The sequence below is a fragment of the Triturus cristatus genome, chromosome 10, assembly GCF_964204655.1.
Source record: "Triturus cristatus chromosome 10, aTriCri1.1, whole genome shotgun sequence".
In the NCBI taxonomy this organism is placed as follows: Eukaryota; Metazoa; Chordata; class Amphibia; order Caudata; family Salamandridae; genus Triturus; species Triturus cristatus.
Window position 1 is genome coordinate 137,016,396 of NC_140593.1, and position 23,627 is coordinate 137,040,022.

Genomic DNA, 23,627 nt, shown 5'->3' on the forward strand with positions numbered 1-23,627 from the left:
GTTCTCAAAGGAAATCTTGATCGGAGTGTTCTGAACTGGTAGTATTGCTTGACCTAATAGCTGCTTTTGGTCTCACACTCTACCTTGCTAAACAGAATCAAATTGGCAGGCATTCAGGACCAGAAGGCATTTGCATAGTTTAAATCTTTCCTGAAGGGCAGATCACAGATAGTGCACCTTCCTCCTTTCCCGTCCTCCCCAGGCCACTGCAGTATTGAGTTCCCAAGGACTCAAACCTGAGCCCCACTCTTCTTGATTTATATTCAGAAATCTTAGCTAAACTGATTGAATTTTGGGGTGCGCAAGTGGTGTTTTATGCTGATGACACCCAACTTCTTCTGTTACTTCAGGAACATAATGACAATGCCCTAACTACTTTCAAACAGTGTTTGCAAGGAGTGGTAGCGTGGATGAATGCTAACTTTCTTAAATTAAGTTTGATGAAAACAAAATTCTATTTTCTGTGCAACGTGCCCGTCCGCTTCTTGTGGCACTCAATCCCTCTCCCGTGCCTACCTCCACTTCCAGAAATGTAGGAATCTTATTAGATTCGAATTTGTCCTTCTCTTTGCAGATCCAACAGGTGTCTGCTGTCTGTTTTGCAAAGCTTAAATCTTTGAAGAAGATGCTACATCTGGTTCCAGAGAATACTCTGAAAACAATTGATCATTCGGTGATAACATCCAGACTGGATTATGCAAATAGTCTTTATTTGAGTTTCCCTGTTTATCTAACCCACAAACTCTAGATGGTTCAAAATACAGCAGCTAAACTGATTTTTAGGAGTTCCATATCGTCAGTCTATCTCTCCTCACTTGAAACACCTACACTGGTTGTTGATTGCCAAACGTGTTAAATTTAAAGTACTCACCTTGCCTTAGAACAGTATCAGGACTTGGTCCTCTGTATTTAAGAAAAAGGCTGCGCTCTTACCAACAATCTACAACTTTAATATCAAATGGCCTTAGACTGTTGCAGGTTCCAAAAATGTCTAAGGCTAGATAAAGAGGCCTATCTCGTACATTTCTGACCGCCAAACTCTGGAGAGCGCTGCCTTCTTGTTGGTGGATGGATGGATGGCTCCCTGTGAGTCCATTTTTACACAGTAGCTAAAAACTCTTCTTGTTGACAATGTTTAGATCATCTTGTTTGCCTCAACAGCAGGCGAGTTTCTCTTGCTATTTAGCACTGGGACGTTTCTTCTGAAGCAGCGGTGCACTTTATAAGTAGAATTTGATTGATTGATTGATTGATTACACTAAATTTGGCAGAAAGCTAGATCGTTACTCAGAAAGCATGCTTTTTATGATTTGAGGTAAACTTGTCCAGCCAGTTTTGAGAAATTAAGGTTAAAAAACTAGTGATGTCAAGTGGCGTGGGACTTCCATAGGAGTCCCTCTGGAAAATAAGCATTCCGCTGGACCGATCAATGTGATTGAGTGGCCGTAACACGAGGAGGAATGTTGCAGCTGCTATTACAGGACTCGGGGACTCAGTCCCAAAAGTGTTTAAAAATAAGCTGAAAAAACATGGAAGGGGTTAGGGTATGAATACCCTGGCCCCTAATCCTTGTGGTGGTCAGGGTCCAGAGTCGTGGTCCTGTGGGACTTTTGCAAGAGCCTGCACGAAATTTGTGGGATCCTGTAGGACTCCTGTGGGAGCAAGCATCGACCCCAGTGCTCCAGTGGGATTCCAACATGACCAAACACACAAATTACTGAAAAGGAAGAACAATGGGAGGGTGTCTGTGTATGGTTAGCAGCTCTTTGGGGCTTGAGTGCCTGCCAAAGGCTGTGCATGGTTGGGGGTTGGTCAGGCTCTGCATCCAGATGCCCGTCGCGCAATGGCGAGCGCTGTATGCAGGGGTGGGGGGGGTTGGTCGCAGATATATCATAATAAAATATTACTTTATATTTTTTTTAAAACAGGCATTCACTGCAGTTGTGTATAAACTGATGGACTTCAGTGGATTTTTTGCATTTTAAATATTTTTATTTTTTATTTTTAGAAGACCTACATATAACTCCACTCAGTGAGTGAAAAAATATTTCTATATCTATATAGATTATATATATAAATATATATATATATATATATATATATATCTGTGTGTGTGTGTCTGTGTATTATAGCATCACCAAAGTACATTTTGCCTGATCCTTTTTATATATCAATGAGTTGATAAGCTGAAAGACTGTGTAGAATATAAAACAGGTGTACTTAAACAAGGCTTTCTTCGAGTACTTCTACTCTATATACCAGCACCCATTTACTAAGACCCTTTCAAGCACAATGTGATGTATTCACTTGAATGCATACAATTTCTAATTTTCAGTAAAGAATACTGATAAGAAACTAGTTTAACCTATTGTTTTACTTGTATTTATTTTTATAGCACCTCAATATGCAGATGTGGTCTTCTTGGTTGATAGCTCTGATACCCTTGGAAGCAACACCTTCCCGTTCATGAAGAGTTTACTGAGCAGAGCCCTGAATAGTCTGGACTTGGGAGCTGACAAATATCGAGCTGCTCTGGCTCAATACAGCGACGATGTCCATACTGAGTTCCAGCTCACCACTTACAAGGCAAAGGCCCCCATGTTGAACCATATTAGGAAGAATGTTTTTTTCAAGGGTGGGTCCCTGAGAACTGGCAACGCTCTTACGAAGGTTCATGAAACCCTTTTTAGAGGAGCTGCAGAAGAGAGAGACAGATCACAATTTTCTAAAGTGCTAGTGGTCTTTACTTCTGGAACTTCCCTGGATGAGTTGGAGCAGCCTGCCCTGGAGCTGCGTCAAGATGGAATTAAAGTCATTGCAGTCGGTCTGCAGAAGGCCTCTTTGGCCAACCTACAAGCCATGGCGTCATCATCAGATCTCATTTACCGGATTCCATCAACAAAAGAGATCAATCAGTTTTCCCAATCCTTGCCTAAAATTATCACAGATGTCACAAAAACAGAATATGCTGTTCTGGGTTCTCCAGGTAAGACATTTTTGTCTATATGTTTCTTTGCAAGAAATACCAACATACTTGTTTTTATTAATAAAATGTCAAATTGTATTCAATATTGAAATATAAACTATGCAATTTTGTCTGCAATGATTTTGTTAGAGAATGTCTTGAGGAACACTAGTTGTCACTACCCCATTAGCAATCTATTCAGCTATCCATCAGGTTTTATTAATCAGCGCATCAATCTGGCAAGATCAGGATAGCTATATTACCTTACAGAAATCACAGCCATCTTAGGGGTGTGAAATTTGTCTGCTATTGGCATTGCTTTGGCTAGTCTAGTGTGCCAATCAAAGAAGTAAACACTCACATCTGTCCTATAAATATTTCTGTTCTGTAGTACTGCTTTTTATTTATAGATCCAAAGATAAATCTTTGCAGACTCCAAAATATTTCAAAATATGTCTGAGCGAGTCTGTGACAAAATATTAGATATTATTATGCATGTCAGCATATCTATGTTTGAAGTACACATTTTAAAATGTAATCAAGCTATTTTTCCTTTCCCAGTTCTTTAAACTCATCATGGTCTGGTGGATCTTATTGAAGACAAACAAGCATTGATTTAATGGTTTTATTTATTAAATTGTTATTTTTGTAAGATATTGCAACACAGCGTCATCCATCTCAGAGTGATAATGAAGAAAGACAGTAAAAGAAGAAAAAAGTATGTAACTTGTATAATGAGTCCAAAACTAAGCCCTGAATATTATGAGGACAGATTACACATAGAACCCTTTCAGTGATGTCCTAGGGATGTGGAAGTTATTTTACAACAGTTCATTAGATGGAGAAGCCTTATCATTGGTGTTGAATGGTCTGGGGTCTGACCAATGAGGGACAGCTTTAAAAGAGGCAATGAACTAGGATGTGAGATTTTAGTAATCTAATGCAGGTTAGACTGGTCAAGGCAGTACGGAAGAGATGGGGTTTCAGATTTTCTCTAATTCTAAGGATGTTCTCTCTTAGTCCAAATAAAGATAGAGAATTTAGTAAGCATGGCTTCTAAAAGCAATCTGATTATGGGTGCCATCTTGTAAGAGGTACATAGAGCTTGCAGCAAATAAATTTTCAGCAAAGTTGTCCAAAATGCATTTAGCATGGAAAATGTGTGATATGTGCGGATGGTAATGCTGATGATGATATTGACATACCTCAGTATTTATATAAGGAGGTACAGGTGAGTGATAAGGATATGGCAATAACAAGTTCATTCAAACTGATGAGCATTAATGCAGGCTTTCATCGATTTAACCCATTATTACCTGTTTTCAGGAATTATGTGTCTTTTGGACAAAGGCATTCTTACCATTTACACTGGCTAGGTTCCTAAATTGCCATCTTTCTGTATGCTCCTCAATACTGATAGTGAGCTCCTTCTACATCCTTACAAGTCTTGCAGATAGGAGATCTGAAGTCCAGAAAGACTGATTACCTGCTTTGGAGTTGAATGATGTGTGGTAATTACCTCCGCTATAGGGGCAGTTAGGCAGACATAATTGCAGCAGTCGATTGACGTAGAATCTTAGAACTACTGTATTTACTGCCTCTTCTGCAATTAGAAGGATCTCACTACCACCACCCCAAGACCCAACTGTAAATCATGATCCAGCTGATGTCCCTAGGATTATATTAACATTTACATATTAGACCACATATCCATCCCTGAAAAGCATCAATTCCCTTCATTCTCAGAGCATGCAGATTACCAACTTGCCTTAGAACTGTGATAGAGCCCCTCATCATGATATAAACTGGAATGGGATCCATACCTGAGATATAAAACTGGCGAGCCTGTCTTCACAACCATAAAAGAACAGACACAGATGTATACAAAACAAGTTAAAACAGTTTAAAAAAGTTAAAAAGATTAAAACAGTTCATTTTTGAAATGATACTTAAGATTAAAAATAATGAGGAGGTCAATCACATTTCCAGTCCTTAACTTTGTTCTTTAAGAAAATTCATCATCGCCCACCACGAGCTTTCCACTCTGAAGTATCACTAGGACATCAGGATCCTTTGCTACCTCATTTAAAGTTTTAGATCGCCCCTCTAAACCATCCATCAAATTAAACAGGATGAATCGAGTTCTGTCAAAGTACAACAACTTTGTACTATGCAGACACTCAGTTAAGAGGAAGACATTCCTCCAAGAGAGTGCAGCATGGGCTGAGCCGCCAGCATCAACTCAAGGCTACAGCTTTGTAATGCTACAACAACAGACAGCCCAAAAGAGGTGGACAACTGCCTATTCCTACACAATCCATATCTCCCTACAACAGGCACTGTGACATTGCACATGAAAGAAGGTTTTTTTCTAATACATTTACCTGCATGCAAAATGTTTCAGCTAGTCCTGTATTTTGTGAGTATAAATCATTAAAGTTCTTCATCAGGGTTTATACTCTTTGTTTGCTTATAAGGAGAGGATAGAGGCATTCTTCAGCGAAGTGAAAGGTAGAGAAAGAGGCAGGAAAGGTGGAGTAAGAAATTAATCTGCAAAGAAAGAAAAAAGGACGATTGAGGTTTGTCAAAAGGAATGTAAGAGGCCCGAAATATAGCATAAAAGAGAACATCTACCAGAAACTTTTAACAAGGAGACAGAAGAGTACCAGACTGAGAAGGCATATCTGTTGTAGATGAGTGCCAGGGGAGGAGACACAATATTTGATCTAGGAGTATAAATACTGCTGCTAATGCGATACAACGTGAAATCAGGTTCATAAGGAAAGACACAAAATGAGAATTTTGAAAGACATATGGGGAACAAGAAGCTATACAATAATGTCTGATCAAGATATGATTTTCACAGGAATAAATAGAGCAGAATATAGATTGGATAAGGAAAGATATATTATTATAGAACACAGACCTTATAATAGTGGAAATAGGCTTTAGATAAGAGCCTAGATAAACAAGACTGAAAGACTCATTTAAAGAATAAACAGGTGGCCCATCAAACTGCGAGAGCCAAAGTGGCCCCAACCTAGAAGAGGACCAACCATGGAATATTCAGATTCCCGCTGGCTTGGTGGGGACCATTTCAACAAAAATGCTCCTCTTGATCCATCTGAGCACTTTAGTAATGCCACCCAACTTATCCCAAAATATACAAAAAAGTGATGGATGGAATGCTTGAATTAATCTCAGCCACTGGTAATCACTCAGGGCCGCGTTCTAATCCATCATTATTTTGCACACCTTGTCACCTCCGTTTGGACCCAGCTATGTGCAAATCATTCTTGACCCTGCTCCAATCTGAACAGTCTAGCCCGAACTGCCAAGTCAGATCTTCCCTGAACCAGAACACTAGCAAGCAGGGCCAGTTTCTCTTTAGTTCTGGGCTTAATCAGCCGGGTATAGCTTAGTTCCAGTGACTCATTGTGCATTGAATCCACGTCTGTACATACCCATCCCACTTAGTGCGACACTGTAAAGTATACAAAAAAGCGATCAGCGGAATGCTTGATTTAATCTCATCCACTGTAATTACTCGGGCTGCATCCCAATCCATTGTTATTTTGAACATCATATTACCTCAGTTTGGATCCACTTATATGCAAATCAGCCTTAACCCTGCTCCAGTCGAACAGCCCACCTTATCATGTCAGCAATTTTTCTGGTTCTCCAAAAACAATATTGCAAAATGAGGAGTTAGTTCTGAAAAGCAATCAATGGCCCGGACTTGTAGCAAGTGTTCTTCTTATACAAGGGGACCGTGATCCACTATGGAGAAGGAATAATTTCCTTTGAAAGGCATGGAATAAATATGAAAGGACACCCAATCTATTATAGAGGCAACCCTTTGGAGAATGGGTTGCTATGAATATGTTTTTGCCAGCAACATGGGCAAGTTATTAGTTATAAAGCACGGCCACCAAGTGGCTGTGTGATATGGTCTCATTACTGGGAGGACCCTGTCACAATACTTGACGCTGTGCAACTTTTAGCTGTGGAATGATTTGGAACCATTCAGTGACTCATAGAAGCTTCAAGTGCTGAGAAGCTAACTCTTCTTGTGCATGGAATTTAAAACAAGTGACTAACTTATCTGCATATCCAAATGAAAAATCCAATAAGACGCTTTGAAATGAAAATGGTGGGGTCGTGTCCAAGATGGCGGATGGGTGAGACGCATATCTCCTTCTCACCGTCCCACTGCACCTACAGCGACGACCTGCACCCTCCCTGCCTCTCCTAGCAGGTTCCTTCGAGGCTATAGCAGACCCACCACACCTGGGGTGCGGAGAAAGCCCACAGTTCTGGCTAATTCCTGGGCATGAAGCAACGAACTCTGGGGCGGCGCAGACGCCCGAGCTGGATGGTAGGTGACCGTGGGATCGCTGCAGTGCTGAGGGGCGCTCCACTGCCCTGAGGTGGCTCAGGGGAAGCTGAGCCTTTACAGACTTTACAGACGGACTCCTGAGGGATGTGAGAGCGGGGATGCCTTGACTTCGATAGGGCAAAGTACGCCCTTTTGCACCTCAAGCATACATTTTATTTGAGCAGCGATCACTGTAGTTGCATGTGAGCTCATAGGCTCCACAACAAAATCCTCTCTGGCTCCGTGAGGACAATTCGCTCGGCTCAGGGTGCTGAGATCTACATTGAAGCGGAGGTTGCCTCGACATTCAAGGATTTTTATAGTTCCCTATACTCCGCCGGGGTTCCCTTGAAAGGTTTGCCACCTGCGCTCGCATGTCAGTTAGACTAACCAATACAATTAGATGAGGTGATTGCGGCTATCGTTTGCCTAAAACCCTCAAAAGCCACAGGGCTGGATAGATTCATCTCCCAATTTTACAAAATCTTCTGTTAGGAATTAGCACCTCTTCTTACTAAACTATTTAACTTATTTCTTGACTCTGGTGCCCTGACAGACTCGGTGCTAGAGGCGTCTATCTTGGTGATACTCAAGCCCTCTAAAGACCCTTGGGACTGCGGGTCGTACAGAACCATTTCTCTCCTTAACATAGACGACAAACTTTTTGCCAGACTTTCATCCTCCCGCCTGAACCCACTTATGCCGGCTGTGGTTGATCCTGACCAATCTGGTTCCATCCCTATAAGGCAATGTGGTGACAAACCTAAATGACTCTTGCACCTCATTGATATCGCCCAGCGATCACAAAAAGAGACTCTATTTCTTTCCATTGACTCTGAGAAGACATTTGACCGTGTTCACTGGCCAAACATTCTCGAGACCCTCCACCAATTTGGGTTTGAGGATAAATTTATTACCTGGAAATGCTGTATCTATAGTGTTCCCTGCGCTTTCGCTCATGTCAACGGGATTTCATCCTCCACGTTCCCTATAGCGCGCGGGACCCAACAGGGTTGCTCCTTGTCCCCGCTTCTCTTCACACTGTATATGGAGCCTATGGCACAGAGAGTTAGGGACAACCCGCAGGTCTCCGGCATTCGGTTTGTTGCTGACAGCCACACCATTAACCTTTATGCCGATGATATCATCTTATCTTTATCGGACCCGATGACCTCGTTACCATCCCTTCTCAACGAACTACGCCTATCCGTTGAGGTCTTAGGGTTTAAATTCAATCTCCAAAAATCCCAGATTTTGAACCTGTCAGTCACCCCTCCACACAAGTCCGTCTTGCGTTTGCGATTCCCCTTCGTCTGAGAGAAAGAGACCACCCCGTACGCCCAAACGAACAAGACACTATCCTAATGGAGCCGCTTGCGCCTCGCCTGGACTGGCCGCATTGCCGCAGTTAAAATGGCAATGCTCCCATTCCTACATTTTGTCTTCCAAACCATTCCACTGAATCCTTCACCCCCAGTGTTGCGCAGCTTGCAAATAGCCATCTACCGATTCATCTGAAATGGCAAGAAGTCGCGCCTTCACCATAAACAACTTTCTCGTTCAAAAGGAGATCGAGGCTTCAGGATCCCTCTGATCGTGCGTTACTTCCAAGCCACACAACTTTGCTACATCATAGAGTGGAATCGCCTCCTCTCAGGAAAACATTGATCCTTCATGGGGCAGACGGTCGCCAGTGTTAATATCTGGAGAGAGGCCTGGCTGCCTCGTAAGCACCAGGCTTTGAGGCTGTACTCCTTGCTGGTGACAGCCACGTCAATGAAGGTGTGGGTCTCTGTAGCCCTCAAACATGGTCTGATGACGTTTCCTTCCCCAATTACCCCAATTATCGACAACCCCAACGTCCCTTGAGGGTATAACTCAAAGATTTTTGGGTTGATGGTGCAAAAAGGGCTGTAAGCGAGTGCGCTCACTTTTTTACCCTACTGGGGCTATCCCCTTTGACTGACTCAAGCAGGACTACTCTCTTCTTCCGGCAGACACGTTCCATTACTTACAACTGAGACACTTGGTGTCTACTCCGAGTTACAAAACTGGTTCCTCCCACCCCCTTTCTAACTTTGAGAAATGGCTGCTCCATAAGAATAGTGACAAGCACCTCATTAATGAACTCTACGCCCTGCTCTCTGATGGTGGCTCCACTTTTAAATCTAAAGGGCCAAATACGCTGGGAAGATGAATTAGTCCACTCTCTCTCCCCTAAAGAATGGAATGATATTTTCTACAGGGTATATCACACTGCAGACAACATGGCCAGTACAGTCGACCTGGCATCTCACACCTGCACATATACATAGATGGAATAAGGGGCAATCTGAAGAGTGCTGGCAGGGCTGTGGGCAGATTCACTTCTTCACCTCCCACGACGTTGTCCCAAATTAGCCTGATTCTGGGAGCAGGTCTGGAATTATATTGATCTGGCATTCAATACTGATATACCCGATTCCCTGCCTATATTATCCTAGGACTATCTAACCCCCTGACCTTTCTATTACGATCAAAACGGTGCAGGGAAATTGCTCCAGCACTAAGCGCAGCTCGCCAAGCAATCCTCTCCCATTGGGGTACTGAGAAAATCCTGGAGCATGTATCATGGTTGCACAAATTATGGTTCACCCTGGCGATGGAGCATATCTCATTCACTGTAGAGGACAGAGCAGCCACCTATCCAGACCTGCGGGCCCGCCTTTATCCCAATCCTTTCAGCAGAATTCACGGAAGTGACCACCCCAAAATATCTTCAGATATTACGCCTGCTCCCCCGGGAAGATACAGAAGCTACCTAGGCCCTCCTCTTGGTACTGTCTACATGCATTTGCCTAGTAGAAAACACCCCAGACATACGTGGTACAGTTGGGGGAATCTGGTGCGGAGGAGAGGGGGCAGAGGGGGGTCAATGTTGTATTGATTACTCTTTCTTTTCTTTGTCCCTTCTCTTCCCTTCTCTAATGCTTAAAATGGCCTGTTCATCGCTGCCGGCATCCGGGTTGTAGGCATTTAGCTTTGTACTATCTTCCATAGGCTGATCTCGCTGCCGGCCGTTGGTTGTAGGGAAAAGCTATATCATTGACATCATGGGCACCAATAAACAGAACTTTTCTGTGAGATGAAAAGGCTTTGAATGCTGCCAAAACCTAATAGGTCTATGTTCTGATGCATAAAATTGGGGAATACTGTCTACTTTAGGAAGCTGAAGAGGACAATGTCAGGCTCTTTCTCCAGGGTCTGGGGCAGTCAGTGATTACTAGGTAGTGTCCGTGGTCATTTACCAATGACGTTGCCTTAAATTTAATAACCAAGTACCCTCTTCCCTCTCATGACTCCTCAGTAGCAACTAAGGTAAGCAGTTGTTAGAAATGGGGGTCTCTAGTTTGCAGAGGTAGGTACCTTTGTCCAAATAGGGACCCTTGCTTCTAGTCATGGTAAAGGGGATACACACTCTAGATAACCCCTGCTCACCCCCTTGGTAGCTTGGCACGAGCAGACAGGCTTATCCCAAAGGCAATGTGTAAAGTATTTGTACCAACACTTACAGTAACACAGTGATAACACCACAAATGAACACCACAACAGTTTAGAAAAATAAGGTATCTTTATCTAAACTTAACAAGACCAAAACGAAAAAATCCAACATACAGATATTCAGAAAAATGACTTTCAAAAGGATATTGCAAAAATAAGCTTGTAGAAACCAAATAGCCACAACTGGGGCTATTGCGACGTCGTGATAGCAATAAGTCAAAAGTATGGCCAAGACCGCGAGGATCGCGGCGTCAGGCATCGAGTCACACAGACCCCCAAAAAAACAGTACGCTGGAAACAAAGTTTGTGACGATGCTCGGCATTAAAGAAGTGAGGCTTCGGTGTCAATGTCGAGGCCGGCTCCCTGGAGTCACCCTCGGCGGTTACCGGCGCCGCGATAAGTGGATGCAGTCACTGGCAATGACGGAGTCGGTGCGAGCACTGGCAAAGGGCACGGCCGAAAACTGCCTGCGTCGGTGGGCGTTGAAGGGCGTCGGAGTGTTGCAGGGATTCTGCACATATACAGAACTACGCGCAGAAAACAATGACCTCGGTGTATAGTGGTGTACCAACTACCCACCTTAAAATTCCAATCTGACTAGCTATAGTGTTTCATTTGTTCTCCGTACTACAGCAAAGCTACCAATGATTAGACAACCCAGAACATGTAACTCCGACTCTCCCAGGAAGCGCGGGAGCAAGAACACTCTTTCACTCACTCACTCACTCATATTTGTCCACAACATGAGTAATCAGAGACACGGTATAGTTTAAAATGTTTATTTTAGCTAACGTGCTCTAGAATGCAGAACACGTGCCATTACTATCAGGATAATGCATAAACACAATATAGTCAGCATTGTTACAATTCCATAGAATATGAAAGGGGATATCATTCTCTAAAGCTGGTGGAAAAGGACCTACTGTGCCTCGCCACCCTCCCCGTGCTGGGAACTAGTTTATTATAAAAAAGAAGACCTCTGGGCTTTGCCAGGGGGACCCCATACCTCCTACTCGAGATGCAAAGTTTTACATATCCGGACAAGCACAGCTCCTCTCTCTGGAAAGGTTTTCTCCAAGTGTGCCTAACATGCATACATGCAACATTAGAAGCACTCGATTTTCAGCAGTGCAGCTGCGTTTCCTGTTATGTCTAAGTGCGGGGGACTGACCAGAGCAGAATAACAAGGGACATTGTTTTTCAACCTTGTATTTCATGTGCAGACGAAAACCACAGAGAACTGCAAGGAACGCGAATAGCAGACGGTCACAAACCCAATGGACATGAACAGAAAAATCATGATCAGCACCAACCAGATCTATGTCCAAGGAGGGACCAAATAAGTCTGTTCAAACCAGGAGACACAAATACAGAACTTTGTAGGGCCAAATGACGAGGAGATGGTCGAGTCAAAAGAAAAACGTGACTGGTTGAGAGTAGTTGGTTGCAAACCAGGCAACGACTCGCTTGTGGGATAAGCATATTCATTTTTCTCGTTACAGGGGTGTTAAAATGATGAAACTCCAAATAGTAGAAAAGCAGATTTATTGGCAGCACGGCTTAACATCTGCTCAGGTTGATCCTCAAAGATGACTGTAGCCAACCAGGTGGAATGCAGATAACAACAATCCATATGGAATATTTAATCCCAGACAAAAGAATACAGAGCGCATGCTAATATAACATACAGTGTGAACTTAATAAAACACAGCATATGTATTGACATACTAAATTACAATGTATAAACATAGAATGTAACAAGGGGAAAGCTGGTTGGACTAGCAAGTGATCAGCAACACAGTGCATCTCGATGGCAGTGTCATTTTGCGCGGTGTCAGATGCGCCAATCACTGGATTCCTTGAAATTGCTGGACATGATAAAGCAGGTGTTATACTATTCAGAATCGGCCAGATGTTGTAATTTGACATTGTCCACTGAGATGTATCTGCAAAATGGCTGTACGAGTACCCTTCACGCCAAGCACTGGAACCGGTGCACGATAAGAGGGGCCAAACTCCTTTTTTGTTCTCCACCTTCTCTCGGACCAGATCTCCAACTTTGGGTAACCAGCCAGCTACTGGAATCAGCAGTGCTGTATCAGTGGCAGAGGGTAAATGTTCAGTAGCAAGACTGTCATGGGCCTCTCGTAAGTCTTGCAACATAGTAGAATGATTATCTACGTCAAAGGTTGCTGCAAACACCGCATGTCTAGACCACCAAGGTCTGGCACAAATTTGTTTATGCCTTAGAGCACTTCGTATTGGATCCGCCCACCCAGAGATCGTCTAGGGAGATTATTAAGTGCATGTTGCACGCTATACAAGTGGGCTAGCCAGTCCCTCCCAGTACCTAAGACTCTAGCTGTCAAGGATTGCTTTAAGTCACGGTTCATTCGCTCCACAATTGAGTTGGCCCCAGGCCTGTAGGTAGCCGAAAATTGCACCAGCACCCCTAAAGACTTCATCGCATCCTTGTACGCCTTAGAGGCGAACGCCGGACCTTGGTCAGAATGGAAGGTACCACAGGCAAAACTTCCCACAAAGACACGCAAATCCCAGATGACATTTGGAGCGTCAGCACTGCTTTGTGGCCAAACCCAATTGAAACGTGTGCACGATTCAACTGCAACTAAAATGTATTTATAAGCAGTATCTGAAGAAAATGGACCGCAGTGATCAAGATATACACAGCCAAAAGGCTTATTAGAAATGCATAGCTGTGTTTGTTGTGGACGTGTAACTGTAGAAGGTTTTATCTGCTGACAAATGTCAGAAAGACAGCACATAATTACGTGTCTGTTTATATAGCCCACGCCACCAGTAACGTTGCTGCAAGATAGAAAATGTTGCAGACACGCCAGCATGGGGTGTGTGGCTGTTATCAAAGAAAGCCCGCGGTCCACGTTGGGGATCAGACGATCTCCAACGTCATTAATTCTTACATACAGAACCTTGTCGGGACTTAAATGATAAGAGTACTTTGAAGGGAACACTTGTGGGTAATTTCCACCCTTCTCAGTAGCAGCAATAGCTGCCAAAATGTCATTATCCATCTTAGTCATGGATCTTGTAACGGCTGCAACTAAACATGTGGCTGCAACTGATTTGGCTGCGTCATCAGCCAAACTGTTACCAACAGCGTGCACTCCCACATGCTGGTGGCCAAGAGTATGTATAACATGCACTGCCCTTGGAATCACGATAGTCATTCTGAGACCAAAAGAATAAGTTGTCATTGAAAGACTGCACACAGTAATAAGAATCACTCACAATGAGAGTAGTCACATTAGGATCAGCAAACTCGAGAGCAAGCACCAACGCGCGCAGCTCTGCCAATTGGACAGTACAGTCACCTAGTGCTTGCGTATGCACAACACTGGACCTGAACTCACCGTTCACCATGGTACCTGCCACAATAGCACAGGCCGCCGAATAAGCATGCTCTCCCAGGAATCGCGGGAGCAAGAACACTCTTTCGCTCACTCAGTCATACTTGTCCACAACATCAGTAATCAGAGACACGGTATAGTTTAAAAAATGTATTTTAACTAACGTGCTCTAAAATGCAGTACACATGCCAGTACTATCAGCATAATGCATAAATACAATATAGTCAGCATTGTTACAAATCCATAGAATACGAACGGGGATATCATTCTCTAAAGCTGGTGGAAAACGGGCTACTGTGCCTTGCCACCCTCCCCGTGCTAGGAACTAGTTTATTATAAAAAAGAAGACCTCTGGGCTTTGTCAGGGGGACCCCATACCTCCAAGTTTAGATGCAAAGGTTTATATCTCTGGACAAGCACAGCTCTTCTCTCTGGAAAGGTTTTCTCCAAGTGTGTCTAACATACATGCATGTAATATTAAAAGCACTTGATTTTCAGCAGTGCAGCTGCGTTTCGTGTTATGTCTAAGTGTGGGGGACTGACCAGAGCAGAATAACAAGGGACATTATTTTTCAACCTTGTATATCATGTGCAGACGAAAACAACAGAGAACTGCAAGGAACGCGAATAGCAGACGGTTCTCATGTGAACAGGCACAAGCAGAGTTTAGTGAAAAACAATGTCTTGTAGGAACGTGTGCAAAAGCCGCAACATGGCAACTAAGCGTGTGCTAACTTAGCAATGTCCGTAATGAATCCATCACTCTCACTACAGGAGCTGCGGAGCAGGCCGGGTGATGCGTTGCTCACTTCACGAGCTGTGCCCCAGTGCGGGTCGCGGCGTCACAGCGGCATCGCTGACAGCATTGGAAACAGGTTTTCTTACTTCTCTTAGGTTTCTTCAAGCTCCCAACAGCAGGAACAGCCTTCAGAGGCCCAACACAGTTACAGGCACCTCTTGGCAGGTCAGAACTCCCAGCAAGCAAGTTCCGGGGAGCTGGGGGGTGAAGTCATTTTGTCCCTGAGACTTCAAAACAGGAGGCAAGTTCTTTGCAAGCACTTGGAGATTTTCCTCAAGCAGGGGACACAGCACACACAGGATTGTTCAAGGGAGACAGGCTCCATTCAGGTGCAAGGTAAATCTCCTCCCACCACTCTATATGCAGCCAGGGTCTATTCAGCTCAGGGCTGAGTCATCCAAGAAGGGCCAGGCACACCAAAGCCCCCCAGAGGCTGTCTACAGGGAATGCACATCCTCCGTCTCTGTCACACTGAAACCAGACAGTCAAACCACAAACAGGCAGCGGCACACAGGAAGGTTGAACAAGAAAATAGCCACTTTCTAAAAGTGCTATTTTCAAACACACAATTTAAAAAACATCTTTACTAAAAGATGTGTTATTAAATCCTGAATTCATGGATACCAAACTCCATTTTGCTATCTTATCCCTATGAGAAGATATGCTTCTAAAATATTACAAAATATTCCCCATTCTGTCCTATGGGGCAAGATAGCCTTTCAATAGTGAAAAACGAAATTGGCAGTATTTCACTATCAGGACATGTTACACACACCAGTATGTGTCCTACCTTTCACATACACTGCACTCTGCCCAGGGGGGTACCTTGGGCCTACCATAGGGGTGTCCTATGTGTAAGAAAAGGGAAGGGTAGGGCCTGGTAAGTGGTTGTGCTTGCCACGTCGGCATGGCAGTTAACAAACTGTGCACAGGAACCACTGTGGCAGGCCTGAGACATCTTTTTAGGGCTACTTATGTGGGTGGCACAATCAATGATGCAGGTCCGCCAGTAGAATTTGATTTACCAGCCCTGGTACACTCAGTGCACATTACTAGGGACCTACTGGTAAATCGATATACCAATCTGCTTGCCCATTTATCCCGCTCCCACCTCCCAGCTGCTCCTCCCTCCCACCTCCCCTTCTTATGGCAGCCGTGCCGAAGGCGCGCCAAAGGTGCGCCTAGGGCAAGCCCGTCTGCGCCCCTCCGCGCCTGGACCATGCCCAGCGCCAGACCCCCTGGTCCCCGCGAAAGCCACACCGACTGCCACCACTACGCCGCCAGCACCCTCCACGCACTCAACACCGGTCGACCGCACACCTGCTTCCTAGCCACCCCGAAGCACACCAAAGGACCCTTCTCCTGCCAGAGCTGCAGCGTCACCATCCTCTGAGCCGCCAAACCGCTCACCGTGACAGGATGCAACCACCTCAGATGCATACTACTGAACACTCGCTCTGCACGCAAACACGCTGTCGAACTCTAGGACCTGCTCGACACATCCTCCCCGGACGTGGCCTTTCTGACAGAGACCTGGATGAACGCCTCCTCGGCACCCGACATCACCATAGCCATCCCGGACGACTACAAGATCACCCACATGGACCGCACCAATGGAGTAGAAGGTGGAATCGCCATCATCCACAAGAAAACCCTCAGGGTCTCGACCAGCACCGACGACACCCTCAGCACCGCCGAACACCTGCACTTCCAGATCCACACTGATCCCAACACAACCCTCAGAGGAACTCTTGTATACAGACTCCCCCGGACCCTGGCCTCAGTTCAGCGACTCCATTGCCGACTTCGTCAGCAGGCACTCTGTTGCCCCCACAGACTACATCCTCCTCGGAGACCTGAACTTCCACCTCGAGAACAAAAACGACACCAACTCCACCAGCCTGATTGACAACCTCGCCAACCTCGGACTCAGACAGCTCGTCACAACGCCCACCCACTCCGCCGGCCACACGCTTGACCCCATCTTCTCTGCAAGCTCCCATGTCACCTTCAGCCACACCACCGAACTCCACTGGACCGACCATCACTGCGTCCACTTCACCTTCCAGAAACTCACCAGGCACCACCGCACCCAACCGATACCCCGCCGCAGCTGGAGCAAAATCACCGAAGACCAGCTAAACACCACCCTCGCCCGAAGCCCACCCGTCAACCCCAACACCGCCGCCCGCAACCTCAGGCATTGGATCGATGACTGCGCCAACACTCTCACCCGATCAAGAAACCCTCCAACAGACGCACTAACAAGAAAGCCAGCTAGCTCACTGCGGATCTCCAGGCCCCAAAGCAAACCTGCAGAAAACTAGAGAAGAAATGGCACCGCGAACAGACACCGGACAGCTACGCAGCCCACAAGAACGCCATCCGCAGACACCATCACCTCAACAGATCCGCCAAAAGGGCCTCCTTCAAGGACCACCTCGACAACAACACGCACAACAGCAAAGAGCTCTTTAACATCATGAAGGAACTCTCCAACCCCAGCTCCAACACCAACGACATCCCACCATCACAAGACCTGTGCGACTCCCTTGCCATCTTCTTCCATCGCAAGATCGCAGACATCCACAACAGCTTCAACAACCTGACCATCCCAACAGCCACCAACACCACAGACCCCAAGGCCACCACCCACATCGATCCCCTGCTCACTTGGACCAACATAAACGACGACGACAGACCCATGCCCACACCACATGTTCAACAAAGCTAGCGCCACCATCGCACCCCACCTCCGCAAGGCCTTCAACTTCTCCTTCGAGACCGCGAGCTTCCCGGAGAGCTGGAAGCACGCCGAGATCAACGCCTTCCTCAAGAAACCCAAGGCGGATCCGAGGGACCTCAAGAACTTCCAGCCCATCTCCCTGCTCCCGTTCCCGGCAAAGGTCATCGACAAGACACTCAACAGACAGCTGACCTGCTCCTCGAGGAGAACAACATCCTGGATCTGTCCCAGTCCGGGTTCCGCAGCAACCACAGTATTGAAACTGCCCTCATCGCCGCCACCGATGACATCGGGGTCCTGCTGGACAACGGTGAAACCGCAGCCCTCATCCTCCTGGACCTATCAGCCGCCTTCGACACTGTCTGCCACCGCACCCTACGCACATGCATTTAAAACGCAGGGATCCGAGACAAGGCTCTGGAGTGGACCACCTCCTTCCCCACCAGCAGAACCCAGAGCGTCCGCCTCCCCCTTTTCCGTTCTGAAGCCTCTGAGATCATCTGCGGCGTACCCCAAGGATCATCCCTCAGCCCTACATTGTTCAACATCTACATGGCACCGCTCGCCCACGTCGCCCGAATGCACAACAACTCTTACGCCGACGACACCCAGCTGATCCTCTCCCTCACCGCCAAAACCAACCTCCACGAAGGAATGAAAGCCGTCGCCGAGTGGATGAAGAACAGACATCTGAAGCTGAACCCGGACCAGACGGAGGTCCTCATCCTCGGCTCCACCCCCTCAGCCTGGGACGACTTCTGATGGACAACCGCACTGGGAGCAGCACCAACACCTACCGACCACACACGCAACCTAGGGTTTATCTTTGACTCAACACTCTCCATGGCCAAGCAAGTCAACGCCGTCTCGTCCTCCTGCTTCAACACCCTCCGCATGCTCCGCAAGATCTACAGATGGATCCCCACCGAAACAAGAAGAACAGTCACCCAGGCCCTCGTCAGCAGCAGGCTGGACTACGGAAATGCCCTCTACACAGGAGCCTCGGCCAAACTCCTGAAATGACTACAACTCATACAGAACGCCTCTGCACGCCTGATCCTCGACATCCCTCGCCACAGCGACATCACACCCCACCTGAGAGACCAGCAGTGGCTTGCCATCAACAAGAGGATCACCTTTAAACTCCTCACCCACGCACACAAGGCACTCCACAAAACCGGACCAGCATACCTCAACTGACGATTCACCTTCTACACCCCAAACCGCAAGCTCTGCTCCGCCGACCTCGCCCTAGCCACCGTCCCCCGCATGCGAAGAGCGACCACCAGCGGCAGATCATTCTCCCACCTCGCCGCCAAGACCTGGAACACGCTCCCCATCCCCCTACGGCAGACTCAGGACCTAATAACCTCCAGGAGGCTGCTCAGGAGTGGCTATTCGAGCAGTAGTAGCACCCCGCCCCCCCCCCCCCCCCAGCGCCTTAAGACCCTCACGGTGAGTAGTGCACTTTACAAATGTTCTGATTGATTGATTGATTGATTGATTGATTGATTGATTGATTGATTGATTGATTGATTGATTGACTGACACTGATCAGCAGTGGCAAAGTGCCTAAAGCATCTAAGCCAGCAAAAACAAAATCCAGCACAGCCTCAAAAACACAGGAGGTAGCAGCCAAAAGTCAGGGAAAACCATGCCAAGGATGCCAGGTCTAACAGCAGTCAAGGCTTGCTTCAAGAGGTGATGGGGCAAAAGGAAATTACGCAGCAATTACACACACAAAAAAATCAACATCCAGTGAAGGCAAATACATACAAATGGATAGGACTTTATTTAGATATAAAAAATAAAGAGTAGTTATACTAATACTCAGAAGAAATCTGAAGGCCCTTATCTGCTGGGGCAGATATGAAATGTTCAGTGTTATTGTACTACTGGGATGTTTATCCACTAGTGCCAGGTTTTGAAACAATATTACACAGTACAAAGTTTCCAAACAATTTAGTCTTTTAGCAATTAAGTTCTCTAACAGATAAACCAATGTCAATTCATTTAATGGATGTTAATAATGTATCTCATCTGGAACCATTTCTCAAAGGAAGGTGGATCAGTGGGTCGGAGCCCGTGGTCCCATTGGTCTGTTATCAGCCACTGGACTGGTTGCTACTCAAATGGGACAACAGGACACCCTAGTTGAGTGTTATGGAGCAACCACAACATATTAAGAATCATAAGTCATTTAATGATGTCTTTAATGTTTCTGAGTTCAAGGAAACCAGACTCAGCCTCCAGAACACAACGCAAGAGGAAGGAGGATCTCAAAAGGATACCCCATGTGCAGGGAGTGTAATACAGGTGGCCGCAAACTTACAGTTGGGCGTAAGTGATCTTATGCAGGCCATGTTTCTCCCTAGCACTGAGTCCCAAGCTCAGGTGCTAACTACTGATGGACTAGAGGGCAGTTATTCGAGGAGAAAGTGACGTTGGTCAACAACCAGCACAGTTTTTCACGTCACCAGGACATTATTAATGCTCTTCATGATGCAGATGTTGCAGTGATGCTTCTGTTGGGTAGGCTGCAAGTCCTCACGAATCTTGCTCATTAATGTTGTCCTCCATGAAGGTCTGTCTCAGTCAGCTTTGGCTCCGGCTGATCGTCAAGGGCCGGGGATACTCCAGGCAGTACAGCTCTTCTTCATCCAAGAAGAGCACAGAGACAGAGATTTCCCCTCTGGATTTAGGCTTCTTCTCAGCTCTGTGGAGACTACCAACTGAAGGTCTTCCCAGCTAGTGAAATAGAGATGCAACTGAAGTCAAAGGCAGTGACAAAGGGGCTTCTGGCAAGAAGTCTGTGCCATGGTCAATATCCATCACCCTGGACGACCATAGCAGGGAGTTGGCATTCCACTGACCAGGCACCGTCTAGAGAACATCTACTTCTTAGCCTCTTGGTATCACCAGTGAGGCAAGATCTACACACTTGGCAGTCGACAGGCGCAAGTCAAGTCTCTGTCTGGAAAAATATACTCCATAAATCTTTGTAACAGGTCCTGGCATTTACGTGTGGAGTCACATTCTTCTGTGTATGTTTGGGAAGCAGGCCCTGTAAACTAGGGCTGCATGCATTAGTCTTTCTATTTAAAGTTGCAGTGCTTAATTTGTAAAATAAATAAGTGAATAGATAGAAGGGACTTAAATTTTATTCTAACAAGTCTGCCGCTGGTGCAGAATACAAGGCTGCCTTTTTCTTCCACAGCCCTACACTTCCTGTCTTTTTATGTAATTCAAGCCAATTCATTTCATGCCTCCCTGCTCCCTCTGCCATTGTTTTACTATTTTTCACTTCCAACTTCTTTTTCATGCCTTACTCTCTCTTGGTCAAAATCTGATGATGAAAAATAAGTCCAGGCCATCAAAAGGGACCAGCACTGGCAACCAGTCACACAAATTAAGCACTTAGAAATTGGATTTACTCAGCGCCGCTGCCACAAATGTCATATCAGAGACTATGGTATGGGTGACAAGATTATCGATTAAAACAATTTGGGATTTTATAATAACACTTGTTATGACATTATCTTTGAGCGAATTTGCGGGAGACTAATAATCAAGCACATGTGATAAAAATCATATACATTCCGTTTTGATCTTGGTTTTATTGTTAAATTGCATAATATAAAAGTGGCTCAATAGTTCATTAAAACTGTTCCAGGAAAAACATAGGACAGAGTTGCTTTTATTGACATACCTGTGAAAAAAAGTAATCGCTAACTCCTTTGAGGGTCTTTTGACCTAGAGTAGAGTTTTATTTTAATTTTATGTTTTTTGCAAAAGGAGCACACATCGCTGCTGTTCTTGGCAACGCGTTTTGGAGTTTCTATTTTGGCCTCTAAAGAGAGACTTGATGCCAGAACTAATACAAGTTTCTATGAATGATTAATTTACAATTTGAGAAATTAAATTAGTCGACTAGCCTTTCCAGTAAATCCATTGCCTTCCGATAAGTTAAGCGGTGTCAAATATTACGAAAATGTAGCTTGGGAAAGCTCTAAATGTTTCTGGGAGGGCTACAAAGGTTATCATCAGCAGTGCAAAAGCATCCCCCAGGACCACAGTGTGCAAAGTAGGGCAGTACTCTTGGTACTAGCTAGGGATGAAAGAAAATCATACAAAAAGGCTTTTTTTATTCTGGTATTTTTGAGATAGTTGGCGCAAGTTTTGTAAACTTGATTCCTAATTGCTTTTTGTCATACAGCGGGTAAAATACAGCTATAGATAAGCATATTTTCCTTCTGACTAGGAAGCAGTTTTTCACTGGATTTGGAAAATATATTTGGATACTTTTCTCAAGCGCGCCTTAATTGCCTCTTTTTACATATGTGCATGAGGTCTGTGCTGTTCCCTACACCCTCTTTCCGCCTGATCACGATGCACTACCTTTTGTATGTGTCCTCTGACTTCTAAACTTTATGTGGACAATTGACACCTTGGTATCATCTCCCACTAACTTACTGTCATCAGACACTGATTCTCGACATCTTCCACATTAAAATGTACTGATATTTGGTTTAATTGACTTTTGTTTGTATGTTTTTATTGCCACCTGTTTTCTACACTTTGACATTAAGTACCTTTATGCAAAACTCTACCAATATCAATAACTGTCTGTAATCCACATTAGAATTATGCAAAATTCGAATATTGCAGATGTCTTTATTTATTCATTTCAGATATTTGTAAAGTGCTGCTTTGCATTCAGCAGGTGTAGATAGAGTTGACCCGGGTGCCAGGCAGGAGCCACTATAATGTTCAGATGCTGCCCTCTTCATAGCAGGTCCTCAGCTAAAAAGCAGTCTGAGCAAAGTAGGTTTTTGGAGTTTCCTAAGAAGGTAGAGTGTCCCTCTCCCTCTCTCTGTCTCTCTCTCTCGCTCTCACGCTAGGGTTCAACTCATTCCATACTAGTCTGGTTCCATTTTCTCCTAGAGAGCGGCCACCATGTTTTAATGTTTGAACCCTCATCAATTCATCAGATGCCTGATCAAAGGGTTGTTCCAGGGTGTAGTAAAAAAAAAACAAGGAGGTTTAGTTTCTTTAATCCATCACCAGTGGAACTTGGGTGAATGGCCAGCCATGCTAGAAGATGACTGGCTTCTACTGCCATTTTTCACAGACCTACCTGCACCATTTGATATTTCCAAAAATAAAACAATGGATAGTAAGATAAAAAATATAATGGGCGTTGCATTCTGAAATTGTAACACCAGGGATCTTGTGATAGGGATAAGATATTTTATATTTTTTAATTATGTGGCCACTAATGCATTTTCAGGCTGTGTAGAGCCCTCATAGAGGTGGTGGCAATGCGTTGGTGGTACCACCGGGTCATGCAAATCAGTACACTCTGAGAAGGAATATGGGTGTAGCCATTACTGGACGCCACTTAATGAAACATCTCTTCCTAGCATTAATCTGAGTCTGAAGATGTAGAGCTTCAGCAGTGGGTTCATGGATAAACCTCACCCCCTCCTGCCGTGAACAGGAAGAGGATGTTCTGTTTCACACAGTGATATCTGTCATGGTGGCATATTAAGATCTTTGGCAGTGATATCAGCACTTGATTCGGGGGCAATTGTTACACATCGGTGGGACTGTTTTCACAACTTAAGCAGTGAGAAGTCAACAGAGGAAAACTAAGTGGCACATGCAGGGTAATGCATGGGAAATGAACACCTTCAGAGTGGGCGTGTTACAAATGGAGATCACCCGCTTGGCATGTCTTTTTAGGCAGATGCACACAGTCCTCTGGGCACACAAACAGGTGTTTCTGTGAATGTGAATTGTTGAGAAG

At 45.2% G+C, this 23,627-nt stretch overlaps 1 protein-coding gene across 1 annotated transcript in view; it reads left to right on the top strand.

Moving 5' to 3' along the window:
- Positions 1-23,627, top strand: part of LOC146789040 (collagen alpha-6(VI) chain-like) — a 748,331-nt gene that overhangs the window by 287,243 nt on the left and 437,461 nt on the right. The window contains exon 3 of the mRNA XM_085631021.1: positions 2,396-2,986. Coding sequence (XP_085487147.1) covers positions 2,396-2,986 — 591 coding nt within the window. The remainder of the gene's footprint in view (positions 1-2,395; positions 2,987-23,627) is intronic.